Source organism: Falco peregrinus, chromosome 9, assembly GCF_023634155.1.
Source record: "Falco peregrinus isolate bFalPer1 chromosome 9, bFalPer1.pri, whole genome shotgun sequence".
Classification (NCBI taxonomy): domain Eukaryota; kingdom Metazoa; phylum Chordata; class Aves; order Falconiformes; family Falconidae; genus Falco; species Falco peregrinus.
In genome coordinates this window covers 21,107,768-21,121,952 of record NC_073729.1, presented here as the reverse complement: position 1 = coordinate 21,121,952, position 14,185 = coordinate 21,107,768, and the positions used below count along the sequence as shown (strand labels likewise).

General features: G+C 48.2%; 2 protein-coding genes across 6 annotated transcripts in view; one reads left to right on the top strand and one right to left on the bottom strand.

Annotated features, from left to right (window-relative positions):
* RMDN3 (regulator of microtubule dynamics 3) overlaps nt 1-5,078 on the top strand; it is a 42,327-nt gene extending 37,249 nt beyond the window's left edge. For all 5 annotated transcript variants that reach the window (XM_027795223.2, XM_055813462.1, XM_055813465.1 and 2 more), the window contains exons 11-12: nt 1,468-1,548; nt 3,403-5,078. In XM_027795223.2, the coding sequence (XP_027651024.2) occupies nt 1,468-1,548; nt 3,403-3,456 (135 nt within the window). In that variant the 3' untranslated portion in view covers nt 3,457-5,078. The remainder of the gene's footprint in view (nt 1-1,467; nt 1,549-3,402) is intronic.
* Nucleotides 5,079-12,306: 7,228 nt separating this feature from the next.
* Nucleotides 12,307-14,037, bottom strand: LOC101922972 (cytochrome P450 1B1-like). Its single transcript, XM_055814689.1, has one exon. It carries the CDS (start codon nt 14,020-14,022, stop codon nt 12,481-12,483), a length of 1,542 nt encoding a protein of 513 aa, XP_055670664.1. The 5' UTR covers nt 14,023-14,037; the 3' UTR covers nt 12,307-12,480.
* Between the last annotated feature and the right edge of the window lie 148 nt (nt 14,038-14,185).

The following is a 14,185-nucleotide window of genomic DNA, read 5'->3' as shown; positions in this document are numbered from 1 at the left end:
GCTTTTTGTTTCTGGCTGCTTATGTACCATGATGAATGTGGTCTTAATTGCTTCTCTTTCTGCTTGTAAATACAGCCAGCTTTCATGGAAATTCAAAATCGCCCCTAAATGTCTTTTATAGTATAAAGGATGGAAGACTTGGAACTTATTTCCAGGGAAGCTGCAGCAGCAAATACTGTCAAGTCTTAACCTGAACAGATTTTCAGAGTTGATGTAAAAATGTGGGTTTCATTGTGTGTAATCTATATCAGCTGATATGTTTTTATTGGGTTAATAGTTCACCACATGTCTGGCAGATGTGATTGAGCTTCAGAAATATAGTGCAAACACAAATTAGTGTAGAGGTTAGTAGGACTACTTGGATCTGTTTGATTTTAGGTTTGGGTTGGGTTTTTTTTCCTCTAATCCCAGGCTTTGTTACTTTGGGTCACATATTCAATCACAAAATTTAAAAAGTGTAATTGGTGTCTAATTATTTTGAAAGAGATAGTGCTCTGATGGGTCAAACTTCAGAGGAAAAAATAATTGTGTTTTACAGTTATCTTCTGACATTTTTGGCTGATATGCAGGGATGCAGGGTTTTTAAAGGCTTCAATGGATGCCCATGGCTCCATCTATTTTGAATTCATCAGATGCAAAAATCCGACAGTGCCCACAGCAGAATGGATATTCTCTCTCAGAACTACCCCACAACATGGGAAAATCACCAAAATACACTCATGCACATACCATGCAGTGATATTTCAGTCTACAGGAGTTTTAACTGCTGTCCTTATCCTAACTGAATGTTGGCTTTTTATGGCAATTACAGTGATTAACTGCATTGCTGATGGGGTTTTTTTAGCCACCGCTTCATTTTACCGTGCTTATTTTGTAGTCTGCAAATGCCTCCGTCACTCTCTAGGCACTGAAAAACTCCCTATTACATAGAGGGATGACAGTTTCTCTGCTGCTGGAGAAGAGTTCATGATGAAGGATTTTTCACACCTATTGTGAGACCCAAGAGACCTGTCAATATTAGACGTTACGGCGCTTGCAATTGAACCTCATTTTTAACAGCCCAGGGAATGTAAGCTTCGTAAGGTGATGTGCTCTCAGTGCAGAGGGTTTGTGATGAAAGTGCTGTGAGGAATAGTGCCTAAGTGGAAATAAAAACAGAGTTTCAATAATGGTAAAAATCACAGGAACACCTGAAAATCTTCAACCAAAATAACAATCTCTTTGCCCAAAACAAACAAAAACACCAAAAAGGGAAATCTAGTATCCTATAATCTGATTGAGATTCTAATGCTTTGTGCGTGAAGTATATGGCATGAAATGTCAGAAGCCCGCATCTATGCTGTGCAGATGGGTAAGAGGTAGCAGTAGCTCTTGTTATCAGTTGCCAGGGTTCATAATTGCTCAGTTACATTTGCTGCCTATTTTTTCCCATTTAACTCTTCTCACGTTGTCATTTTATGTTCACAGTGTTACAAGGACCTGGGGAACAACTCTGCAGCTGCTCTCTGGATGAATCTTGCCTCGGAGCTGCCAGTTAATACAAAAGAGGTAGCGGTCTCAGTAAGCACGTGTTAGTGATGAGCAGAGATAATTTTATCTTCTAAAAGATGTTCCAGCTTGCAAGCCCAGGTTTTAAAGTATTTTGTTCCTTAGTGTGGACTCTTCTTCTCTTGGGACCTGCTATCTGAATGCCTAAAGCAATTCAGCAAAATAATGAAAAATATTCAGAAGTTGATAGTATGCCTGATACAGGCTTAGAAGTCCAGCACGTCACCGTGCAAGTACTGTCTTGTTTGCAGGGTTAGATTATGGACACATTTGCATGCCCAGCACGTGTTCAGTGCGGCAGCTCATGGACTGGTGTATCTGCAGAACTGCTGAGTGATTGCTGTACACTTCCCACTACCCTGTTTTGGGGGGAGGTTTATTCATTTGGGCACTATCGTGCCTGGCCAGCTCAACTCAGATGGGGCCACTGAAGCTGATCGGTTGTTGTCCTCGGGCTGGAGCACGGCTTTACATCTTCTAATGGCCTGTGCAGCTTCAGAGAAGGCACCAGCATTTGACTTGCTTGGCCTTTCAGAAGTTTGTATGTGCTGCCCTGCATTTACATATTTTTATTTTTTTTTTAATATCTGGGATATTTCAGCTCTTATTACTTTTACAGGGTTTTAGAGAGCAGGCTATACTGCATTTGAGAAACTGCCATGCGGCAGCATTCCCCAGCTGGGAGGTCTTTTGCACTTTCCTTTGCACTTTTTCTGTTAAGCAAAAGCTGTATAGACAGTGCCCTCAAATTACTGCCAGTTAGAAACTGAATAAAAATATGACAGCTTATAATATTAACCTGGTGTTATTGGCATCATCATGAGAAATGCAAACAAACTACCATAAGGAAGGTCCAGATCTTACAGCTTCAGCCTTAGTCTGATGGAATAAACATGCTGGGCAGAAGGCAGAGTTATACGCAGCATTTCATGCCACTCTGGGTTTAGGGCCATAATTAGTTTTTACATTGCTGTAGCAAAAGTATTGTGCTGAGATTCAAACCACAAGTACGCAAGAGATCTTGGCAAACCATCTGGCAAGGAGCTGGCTTGCCTGTGCTCCCACCTGCAGGGCACTGGCCAGTATTGCAGAAACCACTTGGCTACTGGCTGCTGCCAAATCTGGGGAAAATGGGGTACGGAGCAGAACTTACTCTCTTCTTGCAGAAGGGAATATCCCAGCTCTGCCTGATGAGGAGCTTCCTCACTGTACACTGGTTGGGAATCTCTCTAGACAGAGTTGGAATGGTATGTCTGATAAATAGAAAGATTATTTTTTCGAAAAGATCAAAAAATAGGTGTTGGAGGCATAAGATTAAATCGTAAAAGCATTGAGATTTTCAGGAAAGACCAGGAGAGGGCTACAGGCAGAAAAGTCATGAAGAGTTAATTCTCTCTTCTGCTCTGAAATTAAAAGTGGGAATGGAGTAAAGAAGCCAGTGCTTAAGTGGATTCGTTAAGTCTTTGCAAATGTTAGTTCTCATCATCAATCAAATAGCTTCCATCATGTTGAGAAGGAAGAACAAGGGCATTTATCCAGAGTATGAAAATCAGTGAGAGAGCAGATGTTTGAATTCTGCTGGTTTGGTTGTCAGTTCTCTTCTCTCAAAAGGAAACATAAGAGAAACTTTGACATGTGCAAAACTTAGATAGGCTTTGACAGCAGCGGCGAGAGGAAAGAAACGGGGGGGGGGGGGGGGGGGGGCGGTGGGGATAAAAAGCATTAAGGGGAAAAATGTGAGGCTGGGGATATACTTAAAACCTGGTATGGGGTTGGAGAAGAAGAGGGAAATGCTCTTTTTTAATTGTTTCCTTCAGGCTGTATATTTTATCTATTTTCTTATTACATTTCCAGGATGCAGAGAGTGAGAGAGAACTTGAAGAGATGCTGTCAGTCTGGGAGGAATAAATGTGTACAGGCTTATTCCACTTGATACTGCATAGACAGTAAAATTCCAGTTAAAGGGGTTTCATGATCCTGACAACTTTAATTGCATTTCATGGATAAGCCGCAAGAGTTTACAGGAAAAATCATGCAGCAGTCTCATCAGCACATCCAGGCAAAGATCTTGACAGGATTTAATCATGTAACATTTTGTATTATTTTCCTTCTTACAGCACTGCATATGTTTGATTTTAAAATTCCTAAAAAAAGTCCAATTCCTAAAAACAAGTGTGGGGGTGTATAGGTATAATTTGTGATATAAAAATATTTGTGATTTTATAAATATATATAACGCAGATATGTGAGAGAGATGCTTTGTGATGTAAAAATATATACATATTTATATATACATGCAAGTGTTTTATATCACAAACCCTACCTGAACTTCAAGCCTGCTCACTGGTGAGCACTCTCAGCTGATTCCGGAGGAAGACATCAGCCAAATTTTTTTCAGATTGTTTTCTCTTTTCCTTAATGATTTGTATTAATTGAATCAGTTGCAATAACTGATTACATGCCTTGCTTGGATGTTTAGGTGAGGTAAAATTTTGAGCCACTGTGCTCAGTGGGATGCACCAGAGGCAGTGGGATGTTCTCGCTGCCCTCAGCCTGTTGGTTGAGATGGGCACTGAAACCGTGACTTAAGAAGAGACAATTACAAGAAAAGAAGACAACAATGGCTTAAAATCAGTGACTTGTCAGCCCTTTCTTCCTTGCTGTGAGAAAATTGATGGTGGTGTCCAAAACACACTCTTGTTGGTCCTTTCCCGCTATGCCTAAACTACCTTACTGGTTTTCCACTGGGGGAAACCAGCACTGCTCACTATGGTGAGTTACTGCCAGGGGACCAACAAGATTTCCTTCACAATACCGATTTTATTGTTAAGGGGGATGCATTGCTTTTGTCAGAGAAGTGAGTAATAAGATTTTAAACTTCAGGACTTAATCCCAGTGATGTTATCCCTTCACTCACATGAAAGTGAAAACTTCTGATGTACCTCTAAACTACGCTGCTATGGTTTAGATTTAATAACTTTGGTTGAAAAGTAGTTATTTATCAATGAAACACTGGTTACAGGAACAGGGGTGTTCTGTGGCAAAGCTGATGCTTCCCTGTAACGTTCTTCTTGACTAATTAGGTGACACCGAGAAGGTGAAGCTGACAACTGACGTTTCCCCTGGCAGCTTCTGGGTTCTAAACAGAAAAAGTAAACTGTGCTGTATGCCGACAGAAATGAAGAAAAACTACCTTCAAACACTTCCCCAGTTATTTAGCAAGGCTCTCTTGATGTCCCTTCAAATTTCAGCTGGCAGCTAATCGGATGCTTGGGTTTTAATGTTATGTCTTGCTACATTGTATAGTGTTTGTGAAGTGTAAAGTAAAAAGTGCGAGAGTAAAACATTTCTTAATCACCTTTTTAGTCCCTTGTACTACATGTGTATTAAACTGATAGGGTTTTTACTTCGTGAAAATAACGCTGAAGGGGGAATGTGTAATGAACTTGAGCTTAAAAACTTTCACTTTTATAGATTTGGCACTTTTTAGCTTCCCCCTTCCAATTAAACTTTAAAATTTTGGTGCTGAATTCATCTCGTGAGATCCAGGTGAGTGTGCAATTAGTTTTATTTGCTTAAAATGATAAAAATTGATACTTCTAGATGGAGAACTGAATCCTGACAGGTTCAGGTTGATCCCTGTATTTTTGTGCAGCGCTCCCCTTGCGATGAGTGGGCACTTGATCTGTAATTGTGGGACATTTTTGTACTTAATGTATGCTCTTCTTTCAGTTCTTCACTGGCGTGATGAAGCTGCCTTTTTCACTTCGTGTGAGAGCGTCTAGTTTTGAACATTTCCCAGTGGATGACCGTTTTCTTCCTCTAAATATCCAATCTTTATAAATAATAGCACAGGTTGCTTCAGCTGTTTTGTGTTTGGTTGCTTAAGCCAAGCTGGGAAATCCTCAACAGTGATACCCAGAAGGTATCAGCAACTTGATTCTTCCATGGAGGATTTGCAAGTGTGGGTTTTTTTTTTCTGGAGAGAAAAGGTAATAGCTCTCGAAACAGTTGTGTAGTTAGCTGTTCTTGCATTGCCTTTCCCTGCCAGCAAGTCCCAGAGTGATACCAGTCACTTATGTTTGCTGTTCTGTGTGTTGCTTAAACCTTGCTGCCTTCCAAAAGTAAATGATTTCAGCGTGTGTGATAGGAAGAGTGGGAAAAGGAAATATTTACGCTACCGAGAGTCTGTAGCTTTACTTACGTGCAGACTTACTCAAGCCTTCACCTGTTGTTTAACTTGTCAAAACATAAACTGTTGGAGGAATCTTTGCATTATGTATTTTCTGGAGATAACTTCCACTGTGTTTCTACAGATCTAAATTCTCCTTCGATTTTTTTGTTTTGTTTTGGTGTCTGTTTCAAAACCACAGGGGGTTGTAAGCTTGAAAAAAAAAAAAGAAGCCAATTTGCTGTTCATTTCATCTGCTGCTTGGGATTCTGCGCTGGGTTAGGTTCGAGTGTTTCATCCCAATTATGTTTATTCAGTCTTTAAGAGGGGGGATGCATGAGGAAAGCATTTTGTTAATTTGTTAATGGCTGAGGTGCCGTGCTGGTTGGCAGCACCTCTCCAGACGAGTGACCTCTGTTGAAAGTCCTCATGAAAGAGTGCTGTAACAGCACAGCTTTGGGTTAGAGACTAAAGAGCCTGTTCGGAAACAGATACCAAAAATCTTGTTTTTCTTGCCGATAAAAGCGGAGGTCACGTCCTTCATGGGCGCAGGGGCCATGCGGGGCCGGTGGGACATGCTGGGCTGCGGCCAGAACCTTTGCTGCCTTTGGGTACCAGTAACCTACTTCCCTGGAGGGAAAGGTGCTAATTAAATTAGGGTATTTCTTCCCATTTGGTGTTCATTCGCAGATGATTTCACACGGGTGCAACCTTCCAACGCATTTATTCTGTTTCGGACCCTCGGTGAATGCTCTTGGCTTTCTGTGCATGTGATTGCCTGCTTCTCTCTGCTGGTTTGGGGGTTTTCTGTGGGATTTTTTTGTTTTGGTTTTGGGGTTGTTGGTTTTTTTTTCAAATAAGACTTCAGTTTTGGCTTAAAAGAGCAGGGTCTGGCATGTTGCTTCTATGTACCCTTTGTGTGTGTGGTCTTGTCCCTTTCTGGGGGGTTCTGAAGCGGAGAGGTCTGTTACTCTGGTTTTCATGCAGGAGGGATCCCCGGCAGCGCAGCTCCTGCCTGGAGAGCCAGGGTGGGGGCTTGTCTCAGAGCATAGGAGAAAAAAAAAACCCAAGCCAATCTGCTGGAACCTAATTAATGCATCTCTGAGACGACGATGAAAGGCAATGACAGAACTCACAGATCCTTTCAAGTGCAGATAAAAGCTGTATTTTGCCATTTTTCAGTCTGATCTCCAGGAAGTTATGACATAATGATGAAAAGAACCTTTTTTGTTTTGGTTTTCCCTTTTCCTGGCTTGTTCTCAATAAGAAGAATGTGACTGATTAACATAATTTAATTCTAATAGCATAACTTGCAGGCTGATGTAGAGATAAGGCAAGGCTGTGTAACTAAAACACTTCCCAATCAACAGCACTTGGGGTTTTGGTTTGTTGTTTTTTTTTTTAGCAACAATACGTGCAGTCTCCTGTTCGGCGCTCGGTGTGCTGTGTGCTGGGAAGGGGGGGCCGTCCCTCCTGTTCGCAGGGGGAGATTGCACCTTGGGAGCTTTCAGACAACATGGAAACAGAGGTTTTAAAATTTGCACATGCTTTGCAGACTAATCCCAGCATACAATGTGAATTTCTTGAAGGCGCCTGCACTGTATACATTCCAGGACCACAAGAAATTAATTTGCCTGGTACAGTTTTTGGCAAGGGACTCTCTGTCCTGCTCCCGTCCAGTTAAGTTGTTCTGGATTTATCCCAGGGTGAAAGAATAATTTCCTGGAGCTACTCTTGTCTTAATTTTAAAACATACCTACCTGTGGTTAAATTACGATATGAAAGAGTAACTGAAGCTATTTAACTATTTATCAGCACTGTGCTGTTCTGTTTGAAATTAAGTATTTATAAATAAGAAGGGGATCTTGCTTAAAGTTACCTGTGTTGTGCTCTTGCTTTTTACACCAATACATATATAGGTGAAGAAACCTGACGGACAGGTGGAGGTCGTCTGCATAACATCGTTGTGCTTGTATGTGTGGTGGCAGTGCCAAATGCAATAGGAAATTATGGGGAAGTAACTTACAACGTTCTTGTTTATATAGCACTGTTTATATATGTAATAAGGTGGGATACACCTGTAGCAGATGTTGTATGTCAGTACAACAGCTACTGCTTATGTTTTTAAAATGCACCAAAGTCATACGACCACGCTTTGTGGCATACGATGTACTCCAAGTGAACTTGTTTTTAAATAAAGATGGATAATAGCTGTGACCCGGTGCAGGATTCTGTGCTCAGCCTTCATCATCCCGAAGGCCATCTTCAGCTTCCCCTGGCCAGAAACCACCACTGAGGGGCTCGCGGGCTGTGTTCAGTGCTGGTTCTGGGTGCTTTAGACTGCCTGATTTTTAGCTCATTTTATTTCAAATTACTTCACAGGGTAAATGATAACGCTGGTACGAGGAGCATCCTGCCAAGGTCTGCTGCTTTGGAGGGAGGATCCCAGAAGCAGAAAAACGGGGTTGTGCAGGAGCAGGTCTTCGGCTTAGCCAAAGGTGTGACATGCTGAGGGATGGAGTCAGGGATGGACGTGTAGGTACCTTGCCTGTTAGTATAAGTAAGTGTAAAAACTCTTGGACCATCAGAAGCTTCCCAGTGATTTTTAATTTTGCAATACCCGAGCATTAACTCGCCGATCGAGGGAGCAGTGACTTAGAGCACAGGTGGGAGAATGGGTTTGGACAACTTGGGCGTCATGGAGAGGAGGTCAGCACTGACCCCATGGCTTGGGACAGGGTAGTCTGTTGAAGAGGAGGGATGTGAAAGCAGACATGAACTTATGTAGTTGGTTTCCAATAAAAGAGCATACCAGAGCTGTGACCACCTCTCCCATGTGCCGGGAAATTCTGAGTCAGTATTGGCATAGAAATGTCAACATCGCTCCCTCCTAGGAACGGGGCAGTCATTCCGAATCCCACCCCAGCTTACTTCTGCTAAGCCCAGATTTCTTTGGTTCAATGACACTTGTAATTCCTTGGAAATTCCCTGGAAAAATCAAACCTGCACGGACCCTGCTTTGAGAGGCAACCTGAAGCGGGAGGATTGTGAGCAATACATTTGCTGTCTTGTTTTAATTTACAGGAAGTTGACTTGACTAATACTTGAGTATTGTATGTGAAGCACATGGTAATATCAGAGAAAAAGCTGACCTTGGGGAAATGTTTTCACTGTGAAGGTTAAAAGTGGAGAGGAAAGAGCGGGGTGAATGAGGGTGAACACAATTGCAGCTCGCTGTAGACCTGCCATGCTTCTGGTCTTGCACGTACAGGTAGCCATGGTGGTATTGGGCAAAAAAAACCCATGATCTCAGTAACTTCGGTAGCCAGAGATTTAGTTCTCTTTGTAAAATGTATTTAATTTTTGCTTTCTCAATAGTAAAAATCTGAGAAGGGCTCAAGGCCCTGAAGGCAAATGAGGTAATGCAGGATTGTCCTCTCTCTCTCTGGAGGGTCCCATCATTATAAACGTATCCCATAACAAAACTCAGCTTCTTAATTACTGGCTTGGTGTCAGCTTCACTGCCATGTAGATGTTAAAGACCTTTTGGATCAGGCTTTAATAATTAAGTTTATGAAAAGCAGAAGAGGATTTGAGATTGATGTAGGCTTCCTGTGCTGGGTTGCTTACATACCTGCAGTGAATTGTTTTGAAGGCAAGATTAATGACAGACTGATTGCTTTTCTTCTTAGTAAAAGGCTCAGTTCTACAGCCAGGTCTCCTGTGTGTCTTTTGCTTAATAGCAGAGAGCATATTCCAGCATTCCGGGGGCTGGGAAGCTGTGGTAGGAGTGGCGCGGTACCTGCCTGTGTGCAAAGGCGGCTATCAGCGCAGGCAAGGAGCGGGAATGAGTTTGGACACAGGGGACTGTAAATACACAACGTGCTTCCCAGCATCCAACTTCCATGGTTAAAAAAAAAAAAAAAAAAAAAAAAATAGTATTTCCTGGCAGCGTCTGGCCTTAAACATGAGAAATGAGGTGGTCAAAGTATTGCAAAATCATTCAAGTGCTGGAAGCAGATTCCTCCCCCTGCCATGGAAAGAGCCATGGTTGTACACTTCGCGCGCAGCTGCTGCGACCTGTGTGGCGGTGTTTCGGTGCCATAGCAAACAGAGAGACCTAAATCTTCAAGATTTGGGCTTGGAGAACCCTGACTTTAAAGCCTGTTGGGTAGGGTAGGAACTGGAGCTGCGGAGGCAAGCTGGCCGGGGAAGCATGGCTTGGGAAGCGGGGCAGGATGCTCCTGCGGCCGTTGAACTGTGCTGCACCACGAGCTCTGCTGTAGCATGGGGTGAAGCGTGGGAGTGAGTCACAGTGCTCCTTGTTCAGCCCAGCACCTCGCCCTCCCCCTTGGCCTTTGTTGGGTAGAGTAGAGGGACGTTCAGGTTTAATGACCGAGGATGTCCTGCACACGATGCCTCTGTGTCGAGCTCCGTGCCGGCTGCAGGTGCACGGAGAATACATCAGGACAAGGAAAAACCAAACGGTGTTTGTCAGCACCCAGCAGTATTCCTGATGAGCAGCAGCAACCTTGTCTGTTTTGGGGTTTTTTGGTGGGTGGAGGCTGAGGAGGGGCAGAACACACTCAGCGTGTGGATGGCTTTACACAGAGCCCCAAGGATCTGAATCTCATCTTGAGGTTTCCACTCAAACAGCTGCTGCCACCTTCCCTTCGTGCCAGTTCCTGTGGGGCTATGGGTTGCTTCTGTTGGCCACCAGTGCCATGGTCATGCTGGTGCCACTGGTAGCACTGCAGTGTGACATGGCCTTGAAAGTGTCCGTGTGCTCTGAGATGGCTTAAAGAGGAGGGCTGAGGCCCTGGGGTTGCTCCCATGTGCATTCCTCTGTTACAGTGTGCCCATAAAACAAGGCTGAATAAACAAGCAGCCTGCGGTCCTGGGGCAGGAGGCTGCGCACCAGTCAAGGGGTGCAGGAGCCCGTGGTGGTGGCATCTCCAGAGGATGCTGCTGTCAGGCTGAGGGTCTCCAGCTGGACCATCAAAGCTGGAGATGGCTGTTGTTGGCAAATCTCCGAGTGGGCAGTACGTGATGTGGAGATAACTGCTGGTTTCCGTCTTATGACATCTCAAGGGCTGTTTTCACAGGTGTGTGTCTAAAGAGGAGGAAGAAACTGGCACTTTCAAACCTTGGCATCATGGAGCTGTTGCAGACTGCTGTGTTGTTTGCACTCAGCAATTCTAATAGCCCCCGGAGGCAGCCGTGGGCAGGACGTGTCCAGGGGACACGGTGGTGGCATTGGGAACCCACCAGCCCTGATGCTCAGCAGGGTGCAGCCAGGACTTCGTTTCTGCACTGTACTGTGTAGGAGTTTCAAATCCCACTCGTGCCATTCATGGGGGGGGGGGGGGGGGGGGGGTGTTGGTGTCGTGCGTTTGCAGCATTAGCAGTATGTGAAGAGCTGGTAGTGGGTGTTAGAACATGCCGTAGCACAGAGCATCGCTGTGGGGGTGTTTCAGTGAGGTCAAATGACACAAGTCAAGAGGTGAAAGGCAGCTGCGACCAGAACAACCAGCAGGTGGAGGATTGTTTCTGCCACCTCCCCCCACCCCAAAAAAAGAGACAGAAATCCCGATTGGTCAAGCCTTTGAAGGAGATTAATTGGGTATTGGTAAATTATTGTCATTAGGAGGGGATTTGTGCCACCCTCTGGAGCTGCTCAGGGTGGCCACAGGCTGGTGGCACTGAGATAAGCAGTTTTAGCTCGTGCGGCTGTTTCTGTCCTCCCTTTTGGGGACCACATAATTACTGATACAAAGCCAACTCTGTTAGCTTCAGTCGGACTTCAAAAAAAATGGCTGCAGTTTATCTGCTCAAGTAACTCAGTGGTGCGGTACGGCTGGGGGACGTCGGTGGCATGCAAAGCAGCAACGGCCATCTGGCGGGGGTGGATTTACTTTGTGCATAGGGACTTGTGCCCAAGAAAAGAGGATTTCCTTACAACTGCAGGTCATGCTGCTAGGTGTTGTTCAGGAGCTGATTTTGGAAGGAAAAGGTTCATTCCGGAGATGGTCTGTGCCCATTTTCAGCAGAGAGTTGATGTGCGCTGTTGTAGAGGAGAAATATCTTCCTCTCCATTGCTAGGCCCCCAGGGAGGTGTCCCGCCACCCCACCCCACAAGCCACCAATGGGGTCTAGGGGGAAGAGGGGTGAGAACCCCCCCCCCAAAAAACATTCCCCAACCTCCTTCCACACCAAACCGGAGCAGGGAGAATTGTTCATGGCTTCAAACAGATGGAGCCATCCTGTTCCCCTCCAGCAACTGGTCCTGAAACTTATGCTGCATCAACAAGCCCCCCTCCAGCCACCCTTACCTCCCACGTGGCTTTCTGTGATCTTGGGAAGTGCATTTCCCACCCCAAATATCCTCCCTGGCCTTTCTGCTGCGACAGCTGAAGGACATCACTGCTTGCTGCTCCCAGTCCTTGCAGGGAAGTCCCCGGGGGGAGGTGGGCTTTGACCTGTCTTGGGGTGGGAGAGCTCAGGGGGATGCAAGACAGGGGCTCAGGTGTGAACGATGCTTCCAGCCACCACCACCCTTCCCCAGAGAAAACGAGTGGAGCCGGGTCCCATGTCAAAGGCATTTATTGCTGTGGGGACTCTCTGCCCTCCACCCTACAACCAGGGGCAGGGATGCACCGTGGCAAGATCCTCCTGCGGGCAAGGCAGGGTCTTCCCCTGCACCCCGGCCCTGCCAGGTCCAAACCGAGGGGGCACAGCACCAGCCGGGACCCAGCACCTGCTCAGGGCTGGATGAGTGTGGGGAGCCTCTGCCGCACGGTGACGGTGAAGGGCCGTGGCTTCAGCGCCAGCCCGTGGATGCAGTCCATGGTGAGATGCTCCGCTGGGTTGGCATGGAAGGAGCACTGGTGGAGGAGGATGGCAGTGAAGAGGAAAAGCTGGAGCTTGGAGAGCTGGTCGCCGATGCAGCGCCGCTGTCCAGCTGAGAAGACCATGACACTGCCAGCCCGGTCGCGGTCCAGGCGCTGTTGCACATCCAAGAAGCGCGTGGGGTCGAAGCGTTGTGGGTCAGGCCACTTGCTGCAGTCGTGGTTGACCGACCACTGGTTGATGAAGACCACGGTGCCTTTGGGGATGTGGAAGCCCTCAAGCTCCACGTCGTCTGTGGTAGCGTGCGGGATGGTGATGGGCACAAAGCTGCTGTAGCGCAGCGTCTCGTAGATGAAGGCCTCCAGGAGGGGCAGGTGGGCACGGTCCTCAGCTGTGGGCAACCGGGAGTGTCCCACAACCCGGTCCAGCTCAGCCTGGAGGTCCCGCTGGAGCCGCGGGTGCTTCAGCAGCAGCAGGAGGACCCACGAGAGCGCTGTGGATGTGGTGTCCTGCCCCGCACCGAAGATGTCAGTCATTGCCCCCTCCACATCCTCGGGTCCCAGCCCCTCCGGGGGCCTGTCGCCGCGCTCCACAGCAGCGATCATGACGTCAGTCACATCACGCAGGGTGCACGGGTCAAAGGTCTGGCGGTGCTGCGCCACCTTGGCACGTACGAAGCTGTGCAGCTCCCGGTTGAGGGCTTGGAAGTCGCGGAAGACGCGGCGCACGGGGTTGGGGAAGCGCAGGAGCCAAGGCAGCACGTCCACCACGCTGCCCGCCCCCACCGTCTGCCCAAAGCGGTCGTTACGGCCCAGCAGAGCCCTGAACTCACTGTTGGTGTGGCCGTAGCGGCGGCCGAAGCAGAGGGCGCAGAGGACGTTGGCGTTGGCCACCACCAAGAGCGGGGAGGGCTCGAAGTAGGCGCCGCCCTGGCTGTGCTGGAGGAAGAGCTGGATGAGGTCCCCGGCCTCGGCCGCCACGTGCCGCTCCACCTCGGCCGCCGTCGAGCGGGCGCGCAGGGCGGCGTGGGCCAGGCGCCGGCGAGCCCTCCAGCGGGGCGAGCAGGACCCGAAAGCCACGCTGCGCCCCCCGGACACCAGTTCGAAGGACGGGAAGTCGGGGCGGCCGGCAAAGCGGGTGCCCAGGCCCACCAGCGCCCGGCGGATGGCCGCCTCGCCGTTGAGCACCAGCACCCGGCGGCGGCCCAGCCGCAGCTGGAAGACGGCCCCGTAGCGCCGCGCCATGCGCCCGAAGGCCAGGTGGGGCAGGCGGCCCAGCTGCAGCACGTTGCCCACCAGCGGCCAGGGGAAGGGTCCCGGGGGGCTCCTGCCGCCCGACAGCCCCCGCCTGGTGCCGCCGCGCCGGCGCGCCCCGGCCAGCAGCAGGAGGGCACCGAGTGCCAGCAGCAGCGCCGGCCCCGCGGCCGCCCCGTCGGGGCTCCCGGCCGCGCTCATGGCTGCGGGGCCGCCGCTCGCAGCCGCTTTATAGCGCCGCCCCCCGCCCCTCCGCGGCCCCCACCGCCCCCCGCCCCGGGGGGGCCGGGCAGAATCCGCGGGGGGAGCGGGGGGGGCGGCCCGACGGGGCGCAGGCAGCGGCGGGGATGGGGCAGGGAGAGGA